Source organism: Apis florea, unplaced genomic scaffold, assembly GCF_048593485.1.
Source record: "Apis florea isolate Af1SG1 unplaced genomic scaffold, ASM4859348v1 contig_2291_pilon, whole genome shotgun sequence".
Taxonomy (NCBI): domain Eukaryota; kingdom Metazoa; phylum Arthropoda; class Insecta; order Hymenoptera; family Apidae; genus Apis; species Apis florea.
The window spans coordinates 599414-627073 of record NW_028256553.1 but is presented as its reverse complement, the minus strand read 5'-3'; the positions used below and the strand labels follow the sequence as shown (position 1 = coordinate 627073).

The 27660-nt window shown below is 19.3% G+C and overlaps 3 protein-coding genes across 13 annotated transcripts; 1 reads left to right on the top strand and 2 right to left on the bottom strand.

Annotated features, from left to right (window-relative positions):
- Positions 1 to 703: 703 nt before the first annotated feature.
- Positions 704 to 4445, bottom strand: pit (probable ATP-dependent RNA helicase pitchoune). Its single transcript, XM_031920399.2, has 10 exons — positions 4096 to 4445; positions 3893 to 3997; positions 3600 to 3722; positions 3268 to 3528; positions 2899 to 3213; positions 2521 to 2822; positions 2290 to 2442; positions 2000 to 2170; positions 1288 to 1465; positions 704 to 1016 (listed from the first exon to the last, which is right to left on the bottom strand). Exons 1-10 carry the CDS (start codon positions 4190 to 4192, stop codon positions 850 to 852), a joined length of 1872 nt encoding a protein of 623 aa, XP_031776259.1. The 5' UTR covers positions 4193 to 4445; the 3' UTR covers positions 704 to 849.
- A 428-nt stretch (positions 4446 to 4873) lies between these two features.
- gfzf (GST-containing FLYWCH zinc-finger protein) lies at positions 4874 to 8986 on the top strand. Of its 2 annotated transcripts, none has more exons than XM_003689584.4 (7): positions 4874 to 4946; positions 5903 to 6040; positions 6590 to 6731; positions 6810 to 6868; positions 7333 to 7474; positions 7997 to 8114; positions 8353 to 8986. In XM_003689584.4, the coding sequence occupies exons 3-7, from the start codon at positions 6597 to 6599 to the stop codon at positions 8592 to 8594; spliced, it is 696 nt and encodes a 231-aa protein (XP_003689632.2). In that variant the 5' UTR covers positions 4874 to 4946; positions 5903 to 6040; positions 6590 to 6596; the 3' UTR covers positions 8595 to 8986. The 2 variants fall into 2 exon arrangements, with proteins under 2 accessions (XP_003689632.2, XP_086759394.1); XM_086903268.1 differs by lacking the exon at positions 4874 to 4946 and adding an exon at positions 5117 to 5567.
- Positions 8987 to 11159: 2173 nt separating this feature from the next.
- LOC100863199 (solute carrier family 35 member F3) lies at positions 11160 to 25204 on the bottom strand. Of its 10 annotated transcripts, none has more exons than XR_015290722.1 (12): positions 24739 to 25204; positions 23927 to 24079; positions 22980 to 23218; positions 22501 to 22647; positions 21292 to 21639; positions 21070 to 21198; positions 20492 to 20681; positions 20328 to 20417; positions 20120 to 20249; positions 14942 to 15423; positions 13689 to 13766; positions 11160 to 11853 (listed from the first exon to the last, which is right to left on the bottom strand). XR_015290722.1 is itself a non-coding variant. In XM_003689586.4 (12 exons), exons 2-11 carry the CDS (start codon positions 24060 to 24062, stop codon positions 14949 to 14951), a joined length of 1863 nt encoding a protein of 620 aa, XP_003689634.1. In that variant the 5' UTR covers positions 24063 to 24079; positions 24739 to 25204; the 3' UTR covers positions 11714 to 11853; positions 14942 to 14948. The 10 variants fall into 10 exon arrangements, 8 of the variants coding, with proteins under 8 accessions (XP_086759393.1, XP_086759391.1, XP_086759390.1 ...); XM_003689586.4 differs by lacking the exon at positions 13689 to 13766 and adding an exon at positions 16970 to 16999 and having other exon boundaries at positions 11714 to 11853; positions 14942 to 15372; XR_015290721.1 differs by having other exon boundaries at positions 11826 to 11853; positions 13658 to 13766.
- Between the last annotated feature and the right edge of the window lie 2456 nt (positions 25205 to 27660).

Here is a 27660-nt window from a genome sequence, read left to right as displayed (position 1 = left end):
ATAAAATACATATTCTTTTATTTTAATATAAAGAAAGATGTTATATAAAAAAAATAGTATTAAATATTAAATATTATTAAGAAAAAATTTTTTTATATTTTATTTAAAAAAAATATATTTTTTTAAGGATAATAATCTTATTAAATTTTCAATATAAAAAGTCAATTTTTTTTAATTTTATAAAAACAATTTAAAAATTTTTAATTAGTATCTGTTTTTATATTATGTTACAAATCTAACATCATTAAATTCAATACATATATAATGTATCAATATATTGTTTCTTAATGTTTAAAATATATTATGTTTATAAATTCCAAAAACATATATATATATATTTAGATCTTTAAAAAATGAACAATTTTATAAATAATAATCTATAAAAATATTCAAAAATAAAGATCGACTTTAAAGTTTGTCACCTTAGTGTTCCATGAGCGTTACCTTTTGCGCCATATCCAACACGCCTACACACATGTGTTGGTAATGTAAAGTAGCGTTGACGTCATACAACATGTACCATACATGGTCCTACTGAGAAATAGCGTAGGTGTACACATTATAAAGTATTTCTCTTATTATTTCTTACCAGTTAGATATTTTTTAGTTTTGTTATTTCTTTATAAAGTTATTTATTATTAAGCATCAAAATTAAACTGTAAATTAAATTTAAATACTATTATTTATATGTAATTTATGTATATATTGTAAAAAGTATTTTATTATAAGAATTTTACAATAGTTATATTTTTATCAGATAATTATCGATTTTTTTGAATTATATAAACAAAAATCGTAAATATAATTTATAAAAATTATTTAATTTACTAGAAATATTTATATTAATAATTATCTAACAAACTGTCGATTATCTTTTGTATGTTTATTTATTAAACGATAAGTTTTACTGCGTTGTAATTGTTTTTCTGAATTTGAATTGTTCGTATTTTTGAAGTATCCATAACCGCCTTCACTTAATCTCTTTCGTGGACGTGAATTTTTATTAACTCCTACTTCTACAGTGATATGATGTTAAGAAAAAAGCATCTTTTATAATTGTTATAAAAACAAAAAAAATATAAAATAATCCATACAAAAATTTATATAAATAATAAACAAGAGATTTTCTGTACTCTATATTCTATAAACATAAGAAATAAAATATTTTCAATATTTTATATAAATAAATTTAATTTTCTATAAAAACATAATAAATGTAATAATTAGAATTAAATAAAATCTAAAATTTAAATTATTAATAATTATATATAATATTAAAAAGGATACTTAAATCCACAGCTGGAGGAACAACAAATCCAAAAGATTTTGCAACTTTTGCTAAGTCCAATGTTTCAATATTAAAAATTTGTTTCAAATGATGAGAGTCATATGCTCTCACATATGCTTTAAATGCTTCTTTTGCTGACATATTAAGAAAATAATTTTTTGAAACCAATTTTTCAAGCTAAAAAGATAAAAAGCAATTTATTTATTTTAATATAATAAAATTTAAATAATGACAATTAGCATATAATAAAATAACAATTGTTAAATAAACTATAATAAATTATTAAAATATTTAAATATAATAAGAAATTTTTAATTTAACATTAAATGACAATAAATTTAAACAATAAATATAAGTAATAAATATTAGTTGATTTATTTAAGAAATATATCATTTGCAATTAATTAAAAATAAAATCTAAAAGAATTAAATAAAAAATTGGAAATATGAAAATATTAAAATTTATGTTTATATGTATTTTTTTATATTGTTTTAAGTGTTAAAGTTGTTTTAAAATCTACTTGCTAAGAAAGTCTAGCACAACTTAATCTTATAGTAAAAAGAAATTTACTAAAATCAAATAGAAAAATTTAATAAAATTAATTAGAAAAAAGTTTAATAAAATAATGAATGTAACAAACATAAAATTTTTCAAATTTTAAAAGTATTTAATTATATATATATAATAGAAAAGAAAATTTATATATTTACTTGTAATTGAATATCAGCAATTTTATTCCATGAAAAATCAAACTCATTTACAGGTACTTTAGCTTGTTTAAGATAACGAAGAAAGCCAAGTTCTTCTGGTCTTAAAATAAGTAAAGCATGGCCACTGCTACCTTCTCCACGAGCTGTTCTACCTACACGATGAATATATTCCTAAAACAATATTCATTTTTAATATTATCATTATCAGCTTTATATATGATATATAAAAAATTTATTCTGAACATATGAATTTATGAATTTTAAAATTTTATATGTTATAAGAAATTTACTTTGGGATCATCTGGAGGATCATATTGTACAATCCAATCAACAGCTGGTATATCAAGACCACGTGCAGCTACATCAGTACAGAGAAGAATACCAGAAGAAGCATTACAAAATTGGAAAAATGTTGTTGTTCTCTTTGTCTGTTTTTGTTTTCCCTATTAAATAATTAAATATATAATATAAAAATCATATTTTTATGTTAATTGCAAATCCTTTACATTACATGACCATACATGTATACTTAATACTGGCAAATCAATGTAATTTAAAAGTTCATGATGATATTTAACTGACATGCATGAACTGAAGAAAACCATGATTTTTTTCTTTCTGTTTTTTTTCAAGAAAGTGAATAAAAGTAAAAATCTTTTTTCACTGGGACATGCAACATAACCTTGCTCTAAACCTTCTACTGTTGCCTTTTCTTTATCATCATCAACACCAACATAAACTGGTTCTTTTTTTAAAGCTAAAGTCATTAACATTTCTGTTTTCTTAGTTTGTGTTGCACTGAACAACATTGTTTGTCTTTTTTCTATAATAAAATATTTTATAATTAATTGTATATTTTCTTTTTTTTATTATTTATGTTTAAAATATATTAAACTAACTTGGTAAAATATTAATAATTTGCTTAAGTTCTTCTTCAAAACCAATATCTAAAATGCGATCGGCTTCATCAATAACAAGACATTGAAGATTTTTGTACAAAAAATCTGGAGTATTTTGTAAATGATCCAATAATCTACCAGGTGTAGCTACAACAATATTAATTCCTTTTGAAAGTTTTTGAGCTTCTGTTTGTCTATTAGCACCTCCCATTAATAAACCATATGTATGATGATGATATTTCATTAATTCTTTTAAAACTCCAAATGTTTGCATAGATAATTCTCGTGTTGGAGATATAATTATACAACCAGTACCTACAAATAATAATGTAATAAAATATATCATAAATATTTTTCTTATTCACATACCATTACGAGGCATAAATTTTAATTTATAAATTAATTCAATAGCTGGTATTAAAAATGCTAAAGTTTTTCCAGATCCTGTTTTTGCAGCACCAACAAGATCTCTTCCTTCCAATAAAGGAGGAATAGCTTTTGCTTGTATTTCTGTCATATTTGTAAAACCCATGTCTTTTATTGCTTTCAAAGTATTTTCACAAACAATTTCTTCTAATACTTTGAAATTAGTATCATTTGCTACTTTTAAGCCTATTGTAGATCCAGGTACTACAACATAAAAATAAATCAAAATAATATACACATAACTATCCATATAAAATATATATATATATACTTACAATTTATAGTTATATTATCAATATTATTTTTTATTGTAGAATTTGCATCATCAATACCACCTTCTGTGGTACAACTAATATTATCTTCTAATATTCCATCATTCTTTATTTTCTTTTTTTTCTCTATAATATAATATAATCATAAAATATCTGTTTATTTTAGAAGTATAATATAATACAAATATAATATATCATATTAATATAAATATAATATATATTTTTGGTTTGAACAATTAATAAAATATTAGCAAAAATTAATAACAAATTTTAAATAAATAATTATTTTAACTTACTTTTTATTGGTCCATTTTCTTGTATATTATATCGTTTTAATCCATTTAAATCATTTAGTTTATTTTCTTGACTATTATTTTCTGAATTTTCAATTGCAGTTTCACCTTTTAATAAATTACCAATTAATATTAATAATTTTATGCAAGAATAAGTTATAATAGGTTCAATATTCAATTAGGTTAAATGTTCTAGATATACTTACCATTTTGTATTTGTTTTTCTCGATCTTTTAAAATTTCAAATTTCTTTTTTTCTCGTTTCTTAATTTTTCGCATCAATACTTTATCGGGTACTGACATATTTATTTAATAAATTAAATATCTATTCAATAAAATAAATACTGAAATACGTTTCGTCCATGCGGTACTGAATTGTAAATAGGCTTAATTTGTGCATGAATATATTTATATATAGAGATGAAATATCTTATATTTAGAATAACATAAAACAACCAATCATTGGAAAAAGATATTACATAAATTAGAACCAACCATTAAGAATCATTGGAAAAAAAATACTATATAAATTAGAAATTGAAACCAATGAGAATGCGACAAGAAAGATGAAAAAAAAATCAACAATCAAAATAAAAAAAAAAGGGCAGATTTTTACTAAAATTTAATATTTATGGAAAAAGATTACAAAAAAAATGTATATAATATAAATATAATAAATATATATAAATATTGTATTTCAATATTAAAACGAATTAATAATTTTTATAATAATTTTAAATAATAAAAGCGAAATTTATATATAACAATCAGTGTAGTTTTTAAACTTTTTTTACTTTAAACTTCTTAATTTATGTACTAAATTTATTAATATACTTTTTCTAACGTAAAATATTTTGATGATAAATTTGAAAATCTAGAAGATATTGATAAAACCATATAAAATTTAAAAAAAAAATATATATAGATTTATCTAAATATATCTGTACATTCTAATAAATGAAATCAATCTATATAATTCAATCTATATAATTTTTAGAACACAGGTACAATATATTTCTATTATATGTATTTATATATACACATCACTTTTATATATGTATGTATGCCTTGATATATTTTTTTGTATATTCTTTTGTATCATTATTTTAGAAAACAATAAAATTAACTACATAAATTTTGTAGCGCAAAATAGTCTTGATAGTCAATTCTTTTTCTATTTCTGTCTTTTCTTTATTATTCTCTTTGTTTATCTAATTAGTTTCATTTATAGTAGTCTAGAGATGGCGCTGATTTCACAATTTTCCATTTATCTCTGTCCTTCTTCTACTATTTGTTATCCTTGTTTTTTGCGCATTATTAAAGACGAAATACAGAATACCAATTAATCATTACTTTCATTCTTTTTTAAAAATAAATCGCGTTTCAATTTTTAATATAAAAAATATAAATCTTTTTCAAAATATAGAACTTTTTTCAATATATTATTCAATATATTTCTAGAATTATTGTTAGAAATTTTACATTAGAATAATATAATTCAGAAAGAAAAAATAACAAATTTTTCTGCTTTCATAAGATTTTTTTATAACATATAGCATGTATTTATAATCTGTATATATATTAGTATATTTATAATTATTTATGCATATATTAGAACACATGTATATTTTAATATATGATTAAAATTTTTAATTGAAAAAACTTATGATATTATCAGGTAGAATATATCCCTAAAAGTTATATTTTTTGTTTTTCCAAATATTTTCAGAGTATTTTAGTATTTAATGATAAAAATATTAGCTTATTTAACAATATTAAAATAAATCATTAATATTTAAAATGTGAAATATTAAAAAAATTAATATTAATATATTATTAAATAAAAGATTATATTATTACAAATATAAATATATTTATTAATAATATATATTTATTATCAAATATCTAAATCAGCATATATGATATTTAAATATTATTGTATATGTATATACTGTTTTAATACTGTTATATATTATAATTTAAGTTATCATTCTATAATTATCCTATAAATAGGTTATCATTAACATCAAAACCTTGAGAAACAGTAAAGAGAAAGGAACTTTGTGCAATAAAATGTCAGTACAGTCTTACATTCAAATAAATACTACACGACTTTTCTTTCCTAAATTATTGTCAATTAGATATTTTCAAGTGAGTATTATTTCTTTAAAAATTTACTATACATTAGTTTCTTTTTTTTTAAATTCAATATATTGTAATGATTGAATTAATATGAAATATTAAATATGAAATATAAATAAATTATATATTATAAATACTAATACAATTGATATGTTGAAAATTGATATGTAAAATAAAACGCAAAAAAATAATTATAAAAAAATTTTTTTTTATTTTTGCAAAATATTTATATAATTTTTATATTATATAATTTTTAATGAACATCAATAATTTATTTTTATTTTCTAATACTTCATTCTTGATATTATTTGAATTTAATATTATTATATATATCTGCCGAAATGACAAATTAAAAATATACGATAATATTTAAATAAAATTAAAATTTTAATAAAATGATATTACAAAATTTTAAAAATTTTTTAATTTAAAAAAATAGATAAATTTCTGTCATATTGAGATTTAAAAATTATTTGTAAAATATAAATAATAAATATAAAAATTTGAATCCTTATTTTATTAATAATAAAATCATATATTAATTATATTTTATTTTAGATTTATAATGAAACTTTATAGCGTTTCTGATGGACCACCATCTCTTGCTTGTCGTCAAGCTTTAAAAGCTTTAAATATTCAATACGAATTGATCGATGTAGATTTTGGCAAGGGAGAACATATAACAGATAAATATGCACAAGTATTTTTATTTTAATAATTTATTTATAAATATTTTGTTACGTAATATAATATTTAATACGTGTAATCATTTTTATAGTTAAATCCACAAAAAGAGATACCTGTATTAATTGATGATGATCTTGTAATGGGAGAAAGGTATTTATAAATTAAAATAAATTTCATTACTTAATTAAAAAAAAATTTAATAAATTAAATATATTTTTTTTATTTTATAATAAATGATTTCTATAAAAATTAATATTATTTATATTAATATTGTTTGTAAATTAATATAAACGATATATTAATATAATGATACATATCTATGATAATATGATTCTGAACAAAATAATAATACATTAAATATCAAAGTTTCAAAATAGATTACAATTTATACAAATGTCAAATGCATAGAAGTTTTCTTATGTATATGTTAATGAATAAATAAGAATATATATATAAATACACATATATTATTATTTTGTTTAACTGACTATAAAAAAATATGTATTTAATTTAAATGTAACGAATTGAAAGAACAGATAAAATTAATATTATTTTCGTTTTTGATACATATTTTTTTTTTCTTTAATTTATTTCATTAAATATGTATGTATTAGCAATGCCATTCTACAATATCTTGGTGATAAATACGATAAAATGGGAAAATTATATCCGAAGGATCCAAAAGCCCGTGCAATAATTAATCATCGATTGTGTTTTAATTTGGCTATGTATTATCGTAATATTTCTGAATACGTGGTAAGTATAATGTTACACTTTTTTACAAGTTTTTATATTGATTCATTCATAGTGATTTATTTGTATTAAGATTGTATGATATTATTATAATATAATTCAATAGTACAATTATAAATATGATGCAATAAAAATATCGGAATTGTTTGTTGATTAAAAACTTTTCCTGTATTTGATCAACATATGTCAATCATCTAAAATTCTCTGTCTTTTTTTATTGTGAAAATTAGTTTATCAGTTTTTATTTTTTATTTTTTTAATTTTTTAAAATTTTTAATAAGATGAAAGAAACATCATATTTGATTAAGATTAAACAAAAATGTTGTTTTGATAATTTAATAATGTGAAATTGATTTAGAATATTTGAATTTTAAAATTGCTTTTTTATAAAAATAAAAATGCAACATTTTAAATTCTTTTTTTATCATATTTGTTATATATTAATTTCAAAAAATTAAATATGAAATTATTTAGTAATACTTTTTTTACTAATAAAAATTATTTTTTATTAAAATATTTATATAGATAACTCCTATATTCTTCGATTATAAAAGAACTCCTCTGGGTTTGAAAAAAATGAAAATGGCTTTAGATATTTTTAATACATATCTACAACGCGAAAATTCAGAATATGCTGCGGGTAGTAAGTATTTTGAGTTTTGATATGAAACTTTCCTAAAATAGACATTACTAAAAAGATTATAAGATTTTTCAGTGAATGTACGAAAATTTAATTGATTTAAGAAATTTATTTTCTTATTTGTAAAAACAAACAATACTTTTTAATAATACTGATATATTTTACAAAAAGAGATAGTTTTAGATCTTTCGCTTCGTATCATTTCTATTGTTACATATCAATTATTATATTTATTTAATAGATACACTGACTATCGCCGATTTCCCCTTAATTACTGCAACTATGTGTCTAGAAGTTATCGATTTCAAATTAAATACATGGTCTTATTTAGAAAAATGGTATAATAATTTTAAACAGAAACATCCAGAATTATGGGAAATCGCCGCAAAAGGTATGCAAGAACTTAGTTATTACGAGAAGAATCCACCTGATTTATCTAATATAGATCATCCAATCCATCCAATTCGTAAAATTAATAAGTAACAAACAAGTTATAAGTGACAAACAATTTCATATGTTAAAAATGTTAAAATATTTATAAATTATTTATTAAAATTAGATGTCAATATATCGATTATATTTTAATAAATTGAATGCTTTTATTGACATACATGATATTTGTAATTTTTTAAACATTAACTTCAAACTAACTAAAGCTACGTTGTATATACATATATGTATTAAATACTCTAATAATTATATTTTTTTATACAGATACAATTATTTTATATATATTTTATATATATTTATATATATTTTATATAGAATGTTTAATGATTTGTATAATTGACGTATGCATTATAAATTACAAGATATTTTACTTGAGCTAAATGTATAGTTTATCTAATTTTGAAATAAACAAATAATGATAACAATTTATTGTATATTTGTACAATTGTCCATACCTATTAATAAATTTCTTTATTAATAAATTCATTATATAAATAATTCTTCTTATTAAAAATAACATGAAGATTCATTATAATTTTGTATACGTTGATTAAGTACATCTAAATATACAGAATTTACTTCCAAAAATTTTTCAGGAACTTTAAGAAAATTTTGAAAGCTATATGTCAAATAATATATAAATTATATAATATACATATGTTTTAAACAAAACAAGAACAGTTACACAAATTATTTATTTCTAAATAATATTAAATAATAATAATTGAAATTTGTATAATTTAATACTTTTTATTTAGTATCATAAGTGTTATTATTTACTTTTATTTACTAATTCCTCATTTTTAAAAAGTTATATAATATGTGAATATCAATAATGAATAATTTTTAATCAAACAAATTTATATTTGCACTTAAAATTGGAAAAAAGTTTATATAAATTTGATATATACTTTAAATATGATCAAATAAATACATACAAGTATTGTAATCTAATTTTATATTCCATTTTATTTAACAAAGATTTGATTATTTAAAAGAGGAATAATAATACCGTAATGATAGTTTAGTATACAATTTTGTTTATCATATATATAATATAAAAGTTTAAAAATTCTTGAGATCTATAATTTTTAATAGACTTTAATATAATTAAATTTTCTAAAAATGGATATTAATTTTATGAATGAATATTAATATAAATATGACATACATATCTAATAAGCAGTCCTCTGATATGTAGTACTTTTAAGTACTTACATACTTTATTTCATAGTAGCTCACAAAAATGTTCGAATACATGCCATTAGAACTTTAAATTTTAATATAAATTTTTATGTTTAATTTACGTTTTGAAAACAATATTATTCTAAAACATAAAATGTTAATATAAACATAATATTGTTTTTTAAGATTTGAATCTAAAATATTTTTATTATTTAATAGAATGCGTTCAAGTAGTTTTAAATCACTGTCATATATTGCGTAAATTTTAAATAAATCATGCAAAATTATATTTTAATTTTAGTTATTAAAAATAAGTAATTCTTAAATGGAAGTAAAGTTCAAATCTATACTATAAAATAAACTAACTGATATATTATATATAATATATATAATTTAATTGAGCGAATATTTTATATTTTTTTGATAACACGAACCAAAAATTCGCAATACTATTTGTTGATAAGAACACTTTACTAAAGAACATTTATTTCTTATTCAATCATTAAGAAATCGTTTAAATATTGTATTAAATCAGATAATAAAATTATATATATAATAAAATAATAATTTTATAAGATTGCATTTTATAAAATTATAACTAAATACATCGCATTAAATTAAAATCTTTTCATTTCATTCATTGTTATTATATTTGATTGTCTTTATAGTATATATATGAATCACGTATTTCTAGACTAATCTTGACTATATTACATTAATACTGATGGAAAGCTTCTAAAAAAATGAAAATTTTTGTATTTCTTTGAATGTAAAATATTCAAGAGAATTTTTATTATAAATAAAAGGAAAATTATCAAGATAAAAAGTTAGATATCTCTACTTGATGTGAGTAACATGATAGGAACGATTTCTAAATATTTTATATTAATAGTTCTAAATATTTTTCTTTAATAGACGATCTATATAATTAAATTTTAAGACTGTTTTATTTTCTCTTTCAAACTAATTTGATTTTCTTTCTTTAAATTTAATTATCTTAATTATAAAATTAATTTCATGATACTATGAATAATACTAAAATTTAAATATAATTAAGAAATAAAAATTTAATATATCTATTATTTTTATTGTACATCACGTTTCTAAAAAAAAGAAATTTAAATGAAATTTATATTGTAATATTAATAAAAATCTAAATTATTTGATTAATTAATTATAGTATATCTTATTTCTAATCTGCTATTGACTATAGAGATATGATTGTTCAATATCATTCATAATATTCCTTTTTTTTTATGATATAAAACATATAGATTTATATATAAACATATAGCATTATATATTTTTTTTTATATATATAATAATTGATGTTTTATATATATATATATATATCTTCTTTCATAAAAGAAGCAACTATATAAAGTAGCTATAATTTTAAAAATAAAAATATTATTAAAATCGAAAATCATGAATGAATTTTATTATAATTGTCGATATTAAAAAATTAACAGTTTTTGGTAATAAATTTCTTAGAGATATGTGTATATGATAGTTATCAAAGATAAAATCTATATATTATCTCGATAAAAAATTTTTCAAATTTATTCAATTTTATATAATTTATAAATATTTAATAATATTTTAATAATAAATTGTAAACACATATTTTGATTATAAATTTAATAAATAATGTCTCAGAATTTGAAAAAAAAAATTCACTGAACTTTTTTAAGTGTAAATAATTTAACTGAATTATAATGTAATATTTACTATAGAATCATTGAAAGAGAAAATTCAACAGTTTTTATAAAAATTTTGAAAATAATAATATAAACTAAAATAAATATTTAGATAAAATACGACGAATAAATTGAAGTATAATTTTTAGTGTAATTAAAATTTTTTATCCGAGTTTTTGTATTTTTTATCAATATTTTTTTGAGATTTTTAAAATTGAAATGTAAACGTTTCGAAGATCCACACATTATTGTTTTGGCAAATTAATTCTACCTGAAATGATAGTATTCGTAGTCACCGAACTCTTCCTGAAGGAGAACGAAGATGTGATTTTATATAGCCAGTACGATAATCAATTACGTCACGTTGCGTACTTCCTGATACTCCGTGTCCATGTCTTCTGCTCCATCTGTAATTAAATCTTTGATTATTCATTTCTTGGTTTTCTAAATAACATCTTCATTTACATGCAAATATTATATATGTTTTCTTTCTTTTTTCAGCAATAAACGGCTAAATTGTAGAAATTATCTAATTATCTCATACAATTTGAACAAAATTTTTCTAATTTAATATGAATTATAGAAAATTTCTACAAAGATAGCTTTACACATCTTTAATTTTAAAATTTGCGGTTTGTTTCTTTGTTCAAAGAAAAAATAAAAAAAAATACTGAATTGAACTATATAGATAATGTTTCAAACATTTTTATAGAAAATTATTAATTTGTTCAATTCTTTATAATATATTTCATCTATTTTTGATATATTTAAAAATTTTATTAATTAAATGAAATATATAATATTATGTATAATATTTTTCAACAAGAAAATGTAAGGTATATTATAAAATTATCTATAAATATAGTTATATTGATTAATAAATTAAAAGCAAAGATTTTTTAAATATAGAAAAATATTAATAGAAGTATCCGCAAATTTTAACAATACATTACATCATAAACTAAATTTAAAAAAGAAAATTGTTACGCGAAACGCCAAGCAGCATGACATTAGTCACGACTTCTCATTCCATTAAATTACATTTAAATGAATATTACATTAAAGAATAGGAGAAAGAAATACTAACAAAATTATCTAGCTACAGGGAAAAGTTTCCAGTCATTCTTAAATGCAGGCATGTTATTGCATGTACTAAGTAATAATAATTTTGATAAAAATACAATCTACCAGAAACTAACATTTCAAAATTAACGATTTAGTTACAGATATGCAAAAATTTAAAAGATGAATTAAACAATTTTCTAAAATAAATCGAAAATCAAGATTATAAAAATTATATTTTCGACTTTGTTTCTTAGTTATTCAGAATTAAAAAAAAAAACTAATGAAAATAATTCTGGATGTATACAATTCTTATGAACAAATATACAATAATTTAAGAAATGAAAAATAATATAATGATCCTCAAGTTATAGTTCTATGATTTATATGAGATAAGTTGTTATCCATTATTGAATTTGAAAATCATTATATTCTTATTACTGATGATTTGCAAAAAATTTTTTTGTAAAAAAAATTTAAAAAATGGAATAATATAGAACTAAAAATGAAATAAGAAATATTTTATTCTATTATTAAAATAGGGCAAGATCTTTAATAGTAGAATATGGTAAAATACATTATGTTCTATTATCTCTATTTCTCTTTCACAGAGAAAATTTTTTTGACAATCTTTTCTTTTTTTTACTTGAATTATTCATATTTGTATTTGTATGTATTTTTTAATGTCATTGATTAAAAAGAAAGTAAATTCTTGATTTTCGTTTCGAATCATTCTTTAAATTTTTGGATATCAATTGCATTCTGTATATATGATATCTACATATTTATATATATTACAAAGGCAAATATCTTTATTAGATAAAATTTTAAAACTTTGATCATTCGTTATTTAAAATATTAAAATATAAAATGATTAACTCGACAACATTAAAGTACTCACAGCTTTTCATTGCATAATAAAATCGCTTTGATAAAAATTATATGATTAAAATCGAAAAGAATACCGATGTATATAAATTATTATTATCAATATTTGTTCGATAAGATTTCTAACAAAAAAATATGAAACACGAAAAGTAATATTAAAAGCCAATTGAAAGACGTACACATGAAAGCCAAAGGTACCGAGTACCAAAATACCTGTAAGATAAATGTTATTTCAAATGATATTTCGAACTATGTACTAACAAGTAAATATTAATTTAATAAATGAAACCACCGACAAAACTGTGTACGATATTCAAAGTTTCTTCCATGTAGATCTCGATACGATGACAGGTGAAAATTGGACCGTTTTCTGAGAACAAAAAATGTATAAAGTTTATCTAAATCTAAACATTGATTATTTATCATAATATTATAGAATTTACTATAAAATTAAAATAAAAATAAAATTAAAATCCATAAAATAAAAATCCTTAATTATATAATTTATATAACACAATTTCAACTGATAGATAATTGAAATATTTATAATAGTGATATTTTTTGTATAGATACAGAAATAAATTAATTAAATAGCAAAAAATTAATTAAAACAAATACACATCAAAATAATTAATACTACGATCATCATACAACGAGTAAATTGCAAGTAATTTGAAGTCGTCAAGTTAAATAAGTTACATTCAATGTGATACATTTAATACATACGATGAAATATACTGAACATATATATAAAAAATATATATATACAAACACATATTTAATATAATTATATAAAATTTATGATTAATATGAAAAATTATTTAAATCCAATAATAAACATATTTTTTTTTATTATTTCTTTTAATTTTTTGCTGACCAATTGATTGCTGAAAAATTTAAGTAAGAAACAACACTTGATTTCATAAAAAATTATATGACATTGTTGTTTTTACATTTCATTTTTCTTCGTAAAAATTAATATTAAACAAAAATTTATAAATTTATAGAAAAAATTATAGAATTTACAAAACATTTTTTGTATTTTTCAATAACCTGAAAATAAAAATAGGAGATATAAATTAATATATTTTATTTCAATTGTATTTAGAATGATTCTTTTGTAAGATAATTAATAAATCGATTAGACAAATCATATTCAATTAAAGATTGATACAATTTTCCCTTCATAAATCTATAATTTATATAGATAAATTTATAGAGAAATTTGAATTTGTATTTTGATTAATCGCATATAAATTATTACTGCTTGAATGTCGTTCAACATAATTTTTACAAAATGAAATAAACTTTCATATTATTTAACTTTCTTTTTTAATTTTTTAATTTTATTTTTTCTTATTTATCTGGATATATCATGGAATTAATTTTTATAACGATATCACATGAAAAATAAAAAAAAAAGAAACATAAAAAGAAAAATGAACCTATCGACGAAATTGATTGCAAAAATATTAATAATTTTTTTCGATGTAACTTCACATAAATTCAGAACTTCAATTCGCGGCTTTTAATATTCAGCCATACCTTGTCATTAGTTCTGAAGGCCAGGGGGATGGGAACGTTGATGATTATTCGTCGCGGTCGAGGTTGTGATCGAGGTTGAGGTCGAGGTCGAAGTCGAGATAGTTGTCATGATGGAAGTTGAAATCGGAGTTGAGGTTGAGGTCGTAATGGAAATAGGGATTCGGCGACGTTGGGATTCGGAACCCGTGTTGTTCTGCTGGGATGAGTTAATGTGCCGATGTGTCAGATTCGCGCACGTTGTCATCGGCATCTCGCTGCTTGACTGGCTGCTGTTAACTTGATTGCTGTTAGTGCTGTTCATTGGCAGTAACATTTGGCCATCACCATAAGCCGATGAAACACCGTAGCTTCGTAGCCGATATTGCCGTTGTTGAATTGAGGAATACCGGCTTCTAGCAAAAGTGCTCCTTCGCTGCTGTCCACCCGTGGTACTGCATATATTAATCCCTTTCATCAGTATTTTCGTTATTTCCTGCGAGGACCTGTAGACGGCTTCTTTCGACAGTGGTTTTAGTTTTATCCGTTTTTTTTTTATGTTGTAATATATTATTATACGATATGTATGCATTATTATCATTATTAAAGAAATTATAGATAGTTCGTTAATATAGAAAGAATTTATTCTTTCATTTTATTTTATTGTTTCACCGTCCTACCGATTTGAAAAATAATATATACATATATAAATCAATGCTAAATCTTAATTTAAGACATTAAAAATTTTGAACTTTTTTTTTATCTTTTTTAGATTTTGATAGATTTGAATTCAAAAAATGTTTGCCTCTGATATTGAAACTCATTGGCTCAAAATTTTTAACCAATGAATTTCATTGGTTAAAATCATCATTTCTTAGCCCTTTACATAAATATCTATATACATATCTAAAAACATAAAAGAATATAAATATTTCAGTGTCATTAACTAAAATTTAATCTAAGTTTGAATGCTCAAACTTTCATATAATATTTATTCTAATTTAATTTATTTTTTTTTCACAATTGTATGCAAATATAATATAAAAAAAATTTTCTAATATTCTTGAATGAATTATATTACAATTATATATAAATTTTTAATTTATAAGAAGAAAAAAGACAATATAAAAAAATATATTAAATATTTAAAAGATGCAATTTATATTTATAGAATTTTTACGTCGATTAAATCAATATTCAATATCATAAGAAAATATCGAATAGAAAATTTAATGAACGAAAAATTTTCTTTTTTAACATTAATTCACAGACAACATTTCTTCAATAATATATAAAACAATAAATTAAATTTGTATTGATTTATTTGTATTATTTTTTTTTTATTATTTTGTTTCAGAAAAAAATTTGATATTTAATAAAATATATAATACATTAAGATTAGAGTAAAGATTAAAATATAACATAAAAGTGTATAAAAATAACAAACGTACATGCTTTTTAGTTAAAAAAAAAAAAAAAAGAGGCACATAGAATTTTATAAATACAGAGATAAGATATTAAACGTAACATAACATCCGACATATCATGCATTTCGTTATATTTGTCATTTGAAGAAAATTCATCTGAAAATTTTAAAAATTACATTTTAAAATATAAAATATATATTTTAAGAAATATTATTAATTAATATTTAGTAATTAACAATAGTTCATATTGTTATCATATTTTTTTAACATATTTTATTGAATTAAAAAAAATAATTTGATAATTATTATAAATTTTGCATTTAATACACAGATAATTGAAAAATATAACATAATATAATATAAAAAAATATATAATACTAGATAATTGATATATAAATATAAATATAATATAAAAAATATAAAAATATCATATCCAATGCTATTCATTTAATACATTACTTATTAATAATAATGCTTATTTTATTTATTATTTATTAATTATAAATAATTTTTTGTAATATATATTTAAGTACTATAAGTGATAATATAATGATTAACATGATATTAATACAGATGAATTTTCGATATAAGTAACATATAAAACGAAGGCGATGTTTTTTCTTACCTCGAACTGTGACTCATGAGGACTATGTTTCTGTAACAGCATATAATCCTGATTGTTGGGAAGCGAGTGATGAAGTGTTGACGTTGAATCATAAACAACACAACAAGCAGCTCAAGCAATTTTGTTGTATTTTCTTATGTAATTGAATGTTCCGATTCATATTGAAAGTAACATTAACAAATTCTGAATATATAATATCCAAGTAAATTGTATTTTTAACCTTTAAAATTAAATTTAAAAAAAATTGAAATATATTACTAATAAATAAAATTAAATTAATTTTTTAAAAATTTTAATTCAAATTTTGCAAAAATTAAATCAAAAATATATAACAATTTTTCATTTTTTTTTTTAAATTCAAAATATTCAATATTTTTTATAAATTTATATATTAAATTTTAAATTATATATTGTGCAAAACATAGTTACAGATAGAATCAATTATATTGTATAAACAAAATTTCATTTATCAGAAATTTTTTTATATTTATAATTTTTATATCTTTTACTTTGCCTTTTTTTTTCCATTAAATAAGATATTTTCCCCATAAGAAAAAACATATCTAAGTTTAATGACTCGCATTAAAATTTAAATAAAATGATTTACGAAACATTATATATATATTTATTTTTTAATAAATGAATTAATTAATTGTTCTTTAATATAGTAGAATAAATATTTAATATATATGATGAAATAAAATATATTTATATTAATATATTTATATTTATATTAATTATAATATTAATTATAATATTTGTTTCAATATATTAAAAAATAATTATTGCAAATATATTTCATGTACTATAATGCCTGCATTTATTCAAGTATTTATACAAGTATAAATATAATTATTTCTTGTATGTTATTTCTAATATTCATTATTATTTCATATAATATCATTATTTCTAATATTAATTTCTAATATAATTTTATTAATTTTTATTATATAATTTTATTTCTAATATTAAAAATATTAAAAAGGATTAATGGAGCAATGTAAAATTATAACATTAGAAATATCTAAATAAGCAAAGTGAGCGAATAGAAAAAAAACGAAAATGTAAATTAAAATATAAATAACGCAAAAAAAAAAAAAATGTTACAGATTTTTTATCTCTTCATAATTTATTTTATATATTTTATTATATTTTAATTGGTTTTATTTTATTTATTATTTTTTAAATTGAATTAAATTAAACTAAATTTATTAAATTATTTTATTTAATTTTAATCTTGTTGCTTTACTTCTTATTTGTTTTTATATATACACATTTTATATTAATATGTCGATCATCAATCGCAGCTAATTTTTTTTTTAATATTACTGTATTAAAAACAAGATAAGAAAATATTTTTAAAATAATTTATAAAATATCATATAAAATACATAATATATATATGCTTATAATATATATATAATTTATTAGTATGTTTATAATTCTATTTTTAAATTTTATTTTTTTACTCTAAAATATTCTAAACACATAAAAGATCATTAATGAACACGTAAAAATCCTTTTTCGATTACAAAAAACAGAATATAATATATGATATTATTTTCAAATGTTTTAGTAACCAATATATTAAAAATAAATTAAAAAATAAGATAAATTTTATAAAAAAAAAAAAAATAATAATAAAATTTTCTAACGAAATAGAAACCAAATACAAATAAAAATTCTTCTATTTTATAAATTAAGATTCAATATTAATTATTTTTTTATAATGCATAAAATACAAAAAATTATAGTTTTTAATTAAATTCTTTAATTATTAACAAAAAATATTTTACGATATTTTATTTTTAAATTATGAACGATAATTAATAATTATATTAATATTAATAATAATAATTCAAATTAATTATTAATTGATTAGACTGTAGTCAGTCTGACAGTTTTTAAAAATTGAATTTTTAAAAGAAATATTGCATATAGAAATAAATTAAATATTTTTATAGATATTTTATAATAATAGTAGCTTTCATTCAACAAATTTATGTGCATTTAATTTATCATTATATTGTACATTAATTATTAGCAAATTGTATATATTCTAACTACTATATATTTCCACAATTTGCAAGTATCTAAAAGCTGTATTAACAAGATAGCAATTTCAAGTTATTATTATAAACTTTGAGCTTTGTAAGTCTATCATTTCAACGAATAAAAACTAATTTATTCAATATCATGAAATATTTATCTTGGATATAAAAGATATTTTTTTAATTATACTTTAAACCTGTTGCATATTCCAGGCATCCTGCAAAATAATATCAATGCCATTTTTCATTTTTGTTAATTCATGAAACACACAGTACCTCTAATGGCAAAGAAAATGTCTACTCTTTGCTTTGAATCTTTTCTACACAGCAAAAATATAAAACCATTAAATGAACTATCACACATTTTTAATTAAGCATAATATTTTAATTAAACATAAAAAAATATTTTGTTTAGACCAAATCAGTCTTTTAAATTTACCTATACATGTAAACACACGTACAGCATTTTAAAAAAAAATATAATATTATTATCAATGAAAATATTAACGTAATAGAATTTTAATATAAAAATATATTATTTATATTTATAAATATTTCAACTTTTTTAAAATTATTGACAGAATTAACGTGATAGCAGAAGCACTATACGTGATAATTTTATGCATAATATTAAAATGTTATATACAAACATATTATATATAATTGCATAATTTGAAAATAGATTGTCTTTTTTATTAAAAGCTATTCACAAATATGAAATATGAAGTTAGATATGCTTCAAAGAAATTCAAATACAGAAGTGAATAATAGAAAGATAGATATTTATAGGCCATTTTTATATATCAAGCATATCCTACATCAGTGAGACTACATTGCCTCTATGGTGCAAAACAAAATAAACGACATTTTAATATTCTTGCAAAAATGGAAAGAAGAAATATATAAATATGTATATATACATACGATGTATACATATATACATACACATACACGCGCGCACACGTGTATGTAAAAAGGACAAACATAGGACGCTTAGAATATCTACAGAACTAAAAACTAAAATTCATTTAAAAAATTCATTTAAAAGTTATAAACATACCATAAAATTATGTATAAAAATTATATTTAAAGTGCATACCGGAGTAGTCTGGTTATATAATCTGGCCAATTATCTGGAAACATCACGAGAAAGAAGCCAACTGCTATAAAAATCATTCCTGCCAATTTCATGCCCATAAAATGAGCTCCGTATAAAAGAACATCCAATGCTGTAATATCATAATATTGAACAATTATTAAATATGATTATTATAAATTAAATTAATAAAGTTATATTTTTACCGTACCTGCGGATACAGGTACAGCGGTGATCAATCCTAATGTAATGAATAGATCATAGGTCAAAGCAATACTGAAGTTACCAAGCATGTTTGCAACTAAATAATAATAAAATATAATTTTAATCTCTTTTTTTGAATTCTAGATAATTAATATTAAGTAAAATACTAACTTAAATGCAAAATGCTTGCCAAAAGTAATGCCGTCCATGGTAATCGTCCCCATTGTATGCTTTCCGCTCCCGAAAAGTAAAGAGCTAAACAAATTGGCCACAATAATGCCGCATTGCACAATCCAATAAGTGAAAAGAATAAAGACATTTGACCAAATGTTGTTTCCCCTATGACTTTCTTAAACAGCACCTAATTTAACATTATATTATGACTTTTATAAGATCCATTGAATTATCTTGATATAATATTGATATATTAATAATTTAAACAATATTAAAATAGTAACAAGATAAATTATATTATAATCTTAATCCTTATCGCTCGAATTATTTAGCGTGCTTTGTCTTTGCTTATCTTGTTATTTTTATTTTTATTTTATTAGATTCAAATATAATTAATTAAATAGTTATTATCTTTTTTTTAACATAAACAATTATGGTCGCATTGAGAAAAAATTTGACAAATATTCGAAAGTAATAGTAAAGTAATATTCAATGAAATGAGTAATAACAAGCATGCTTGGAGTCACGCGCATGAAATCTTGAAATAATAAAGATATAAAAACATTGATTTTTACCTTATAAACTGCTGAACCAGCTGCTGCCGATGTTGCTAAAACAACACCTCCTAAAGTTGGACTTCCAGTTATGCCGTCCATATATGCTAAAAGTGCAATTCCAGTATTGCATAAAATGACTGCTACTATCTGTAATAGGTTTATTATAAATAGCTTAATAAGTACAATAATTTAACATTAATTAATAATTAAAAATACATTATAAATTTTATGAATACTCACCCTTACTCCAACAAATTGTTCATGAAGAATAACCCACGATAACAAATACACACAAGATACGTTTGTTGCAAAAAGTGCCATTACATCGGTAGCTAATAATATTCTAAGCGAATAAATATACATATAATTTGTAACTACCCAAAGTCCACAAAAAAGACTACATCTAATTAAGAAACGACCACCGGTAAATCCTTTGTCACGAAAACCTCGTAAACTTTCTGCAATTATTTCGGATGGACTATTACATTTAATTCTTGCAGATTGGCAAAGAAAATAAACTGGGAAGTAAAGAATTTCCCAATTTGTACAAAACCAAGTTGTAAAGAATGGAGCATTATATGGAATCGCCTAAAAAGAAAGATATGAAAAAAACTTTAAGAATGTTATATAACTTTAAGAATGATAATAGATTTTATTTAAAATAAAATAATTAATTAAATTAATATTATGTTTATATTTTTATAAATAATTATAAATAATATAATAAATTATATTATTTATAATTATTTATAAATATCGACATTCGTATCATATAATCATTATATCAATTGCAATTTATACATTTATTCTGAAAAGAAAATTTTTAAAAGAATAAATGCTATTTCTTCATTTTTTTATTTTAAATCAATGAATTATTTGCAATGTATTGTTTATATTTTAAAAATATCATCATAAAATGTAAATCTCAAAATAAAAGAAATAAACTGGAAAAAAAAAGAAAAAAATATGTAACAAATAAATTAAAATAGTTATTCAAAAATAAAATAATATCGAATTTATCGAAAAATTAAAAAAAAATTTTAAAAACAATATTTGATTTGAAATAAATTAAATTAACTAAAATAAATTAAATTAGTTAAGTTGAACTTTAGATTTTATGTCTTATTATGTAAAACGAAAAAATTATAAAATTTAAATTGTTACATAATAAGTGATGTAACAATTAATATAAATATAACTCGATTGAAAATTATATTTTTTTATATATACTATATTATTTATTACTAAAATATTGAATTATTTTATGAAATAATGATTATGAAATAATTGAATTATGAAATAAATTGAAATAAATAGATCTAAATTTTTATCAAATTTATATAGAAATACATATAACTATAATTAATTATAATTTATTTTATAGAAATATATCGGATTTATTTAAATATAATAAAAATTTGTAAAACTGCAAAGATATTATATATTTACATGCTGGTGATGTCCTGTAATAGACGAGTTAGAAAACGGTGAATAAGTAGAAATTTCGTGTTTGTGAAAATATAAATATTTAATACAATGTGTTGCACCGACCCAACTTGCTGTAACACATATTGTAACGCACACCCCAAAATATATCTGAAATTGTAACATGCGAACATCAGATAATAAATTATATATTTTTAATAAATATAAAAGAATATATAAAGGAAATATATATATAATAAATTATGTGATTATATTATTAAATTTATGACTTTGGATTTTAAAATAAGAAAATTATTAATTTTAAGAATTAGAATTCGAAAAATTATACAAAAAAATAAAATGATTACAAAATTTGTACTTTAAAAAAGAGAAAAACAAGCTCTTAATTTTAAAAATAAGAATTTTTTAAATTATATAAAATATAATTTTCTATTTTCTTTTAAGATTATTAATAATAAATTATATAGATATGAAAATTAAACCTTTTTCGCAGATTCGGCACAACAAGATGCGTAACAAGCGGATAGAGAATTGGATCTTTGTTGATAAGTAACTGGCGATACTGTCACATGGGATTGAACTTGAGTTTGACTCGTATTGTGCCCTTGATTATCGGTTCCCCCAGAAGCGATTCCGCTACCACTTGTCTCCAAGGAACGACAACTTGGTACGGAATCACCACAACCACCACTAACGCTACATCCCTGTTGCTGTTCACAGCCTAAATATTTAGAAATTATATAATTCAAGTAAAATTTTTTTTGATATTAATTGTCATAGTAATAAGTAATATTAATCGTGCAATCATTGAATATCATAGTAATCATCAAATTAAAGAATCAAATTAAAGAATACTGAACAAAAATATGAGTAAGTTTTTGAAAGAAATATATAAATAATGTTTTAAAATTGATATCATTTAATATGATTTAATTTTAATTATTATATAATTATTAATTATTAATTATAAATCAATTTTGAAAGAAAGAAGAAAAAAAATTTGTTAAAAATCAATTTTTGAAAGAAAATATTATTTTATTTTTTTATATCAATTATCATAAAAATTAATTTTAATATTTATAAAATTTTTTGAAAGAAAATATTATTTCATTTTTTTATATTAAAGTCAATTATTACAAAAATTAATTTTGTTATACAATTTTTTTTAAAATTCTAATTTTAATTCTAAAAAAATCTAATTTTTAAATCTAGATTTTAATTTTAGCTTCTTTGATTATGATATTCTTTGATTATGATTATTGATGATGATATCAAAAAATTTTAAGATTAAAAACATAATTGAAAATATTATTTTTAGAATTATACAAGATTGGCAAAAGAAGTAATATAATGTGTATGTATATGTGTGTGTGTGTGTGTGTGTGTGTGTGTGTACACATTATATCATACATAAATAATTAATACTTACCAGAATTGTCATGAGTAACTTGACCAGTATTATGAGAGCCATGATTCTGCTGATTATCACCAAGAATAATATTTGGTGTGTAAGTCTGCTGGGGATGAAATATTGTTGGAATATCCCCAATTCCTCTACTACCCATATTTAGGTTTATTTATTCTTTGAAACATGTAATATTTATTATTATCATATTTATATAAATGTGTAATTTCATTTCATATTAACTCATATGAATCATTTTTTAAATTTATGATATGATAAAATATTCTGTTACAAAAAAAATTATAACAGAAATATTGATATTCTTTTTAATATTAAAATTTTAAGAAGTTTAATTTAAATTTATTTGTTATCTTTTACATTAATAAATTTTAAAATATTTATTTTAAAAATCAATTATATAAATATTTTAAAACAATTTTTTTATTTTTAATATAATATTTATAATGAATGCTAAAAAATCATTTATATTATATCAAAAAAAATAAGAAAAATTTTATATTTATGTATTTAGAAATAATATTATTTATGTATAATTATATAAATATAAATTATTTTATAAATTTTTTTAAATTTAAAAGAAAAAATATTAAATTGTCATTTCAATAAAATATATATCTTTTATAAAATATTATATCAAATATTATAATTTTTAAAAGAATATAAAGAATTTTATTATTATAAAGAAATCTTTTATTGTAAATAATATATAAAAATGTGTATTAACATTATAATTTATTTACTTTATTACATTTAATATATATTAAATATATATTATTTTATAAACAAATTTTTTTAAATCACAAAATATGACATACCTTCTTTACATTTTTCATCAAAGATTATAATAGCATATTTTATATTTAATCTATCATTCATAATGTATTTAACTACTTATTATATATTATATACATTATCATTTTAATTTTATTGTAATTATATCACATGATTGTTTCATTTTTTGTTACTTCAACAATTCTTTAAATTAAAATGTTTTATGGCTGCCGTATTAAGAAAATCTAATAATACAGTAGTTAGCAGAGAAATTGTATTTTACAGTGTCTAAAGAGTATATTATTTTTCAAATTAAAAATAATGTTATTATACTTATCAAGAAATAATTTTTTTTTTAAATACGCGATTATTTGATTATAATGAAACACAACATTATAAGATCCAGGTTAATGTAACTATTTTTAATACAGTTAAATTCAATACTGTCTACACTAATGATCTTCAAGTTTTAAGTATGCTATGTCACGCCATTGATTACTAGTAAACTTCGTACTACCACCCGTTTAAAACACTCTAGTTGCGTCTGCGCTTTTTACTTACTTCATCAAGTTTTGAAAAATTATATATTGAATCGTGTTTAATTTATTTATGGATTAATAATAGTTAATTAATTATTATTAGTTTATAGTTATTTAATTATTATGGTTAATTAATTATTATAAATTAATTATTATCAGATTTTATTCCAAAAATATTTCAAATGATTAAATTTTAAATTCAAAAATTCAAATTAAATTTTAAAAATGTTTCATATCGTATTTGAGCATTATATTCTAAATGTAAAAATTACAAAAAAAAAAAAAATTCAAGTACTATGAAATATAGAAAAAAAAGTAGGAAAATATTCAGAATATAATTAGAATTAGTATTTAAATAATTTATTAAATTTAACTTTATATTAATAATTTAAATTATATGATTTATTGAAATTAATATAGCTAAAAACTATAAACTATACACAATATAAAAAAAAGATACATAATTTTTATTTTATAATTAAATAGTTTAAAAATAATTGTAATTATATCTAATAAAATATATTGTTTTTCATGAATTTTAGGATAGTAAAAAATAAAATTAAACAGTTTAGTCAAAAATATTTTATTTTATATTTTTCTGAAATAAGAATCTTGATTTTAAATAATATGAATATATTATTATATATTACTAATCTTACTTCATATTAATACTTGAGATTTGTATTTTGTTATGTCTAAACAGTTTAAAACCTATATGTTATTTTGTAAAAAAATGTAAGTACAAGTACATAATTATACAAATAGTACAATTGTACGCAATAATAAGAATATTTATGTAGCAAATTACAGATGGAAAAGAAAATTAAATTTTTAATAATAAAATCATAATAAATAGATAATAAAGTTTATATTTTATAATAATATAATAAATAATAAAATATTAAAATGAAAATATGCAAATTATTGTTATCTTTTATCATTCAAGTTTGTAAATTGTTATGAAAATTGTTTAATTAATTCCATCTGTATTTACTACAGTGACAAAAAATAGATAAATAAATCAAACATCACAATAGTAATCAAAGTTACAAATTTATTACATTCTTATTATAGAATAACACAATTACAAGTAAAATTCATAAATAAATTAAATTACTTTTCATATATATATATTATATATATTTATTATCATATTTATCTTATATTAAAAATAATTATTTAAATAATGCATATAAATTAAAAATTAAGAAATAAGAAGAATAATTTAAATGTAATATAAAATAAATTTTTATGTTCATGAACTATGCATTATATTTTATGATTTGTTTTTAAATAAATTTGAAAAATTACCGGTGTTATTCTACAATAAGTCATTTTCTTATTATTAATAAGATTGTAAAAGTCTTTATGTATCACATTTTGTACGGTAGATAAATTCAACAATTGCAAGTCTTTTGAGTTATTTTATATTTATAACAATAATATAATTATTCAACTCTTGGAGTTGATATTTAAAACATATGCATAAAGGCATATAAATAAAAAAATATAAAAACCATAGTTTGACACAAGGCATATGTTGCCTTTTTAATGTATATTTAAAATTATATCATTATGATATGACCAACAAAATATAAATCATAACATACATAATGATTAAATTTTTTATGAGAATCATATCATATAAATTTCAGAATCATATAAATTTATTCTAAGGTATCATATATAAATATTTTTATATCAAAATTTCTATTAAAAAAAGTTCATATAAATATAATAATTATCTTTTTATTTAATTAAAAATAACACTTACATCTTCATAGATACTATGAAGTATGCTATTTCATATGTGAAATATAATATCTGAAATAATCTAAATTTACATTTGTAAGTATATTAGCTACTAAATCAGCTTATTGGTAACATATGATTAACTAATTTACTTTCAATATGTATTTTACATGCTATTTATAAAAATAAAACAATTATAGATATAATGATAAAATCTAATTATATGAGAAAATCATAATTAATATCATGTAAAATACAAAAAACCATATTATATATTTTTCTAAAATATTATAATAGAGAATATAATGAAAAATTAAAATTATTATAATTTACTAAATAATTCTTTAATTCTGGAAAATTATATAATTCTAATAATTGAATCATAATATTTAATTACATATAATCTTTATATGTAGATACACCCTCTTATTTTTACTTAAATATAATATAATCATTTGCAATAATTCAAGTATGAAATAACAAGCCGATAAAAGCCATTTTAAGGTACACTGCATTTTTCAAATTTCAAATCTTCGTGCTTGTCACTTTTGAAAACTATGTAATAAAATATATTTTAATAAAATCATTTTTCTATTGCTATAGAAGTCACTTTATATGATGTATTCAATATCTTAATAATATTATTAATAACTCAATTTACATGATATACAACTT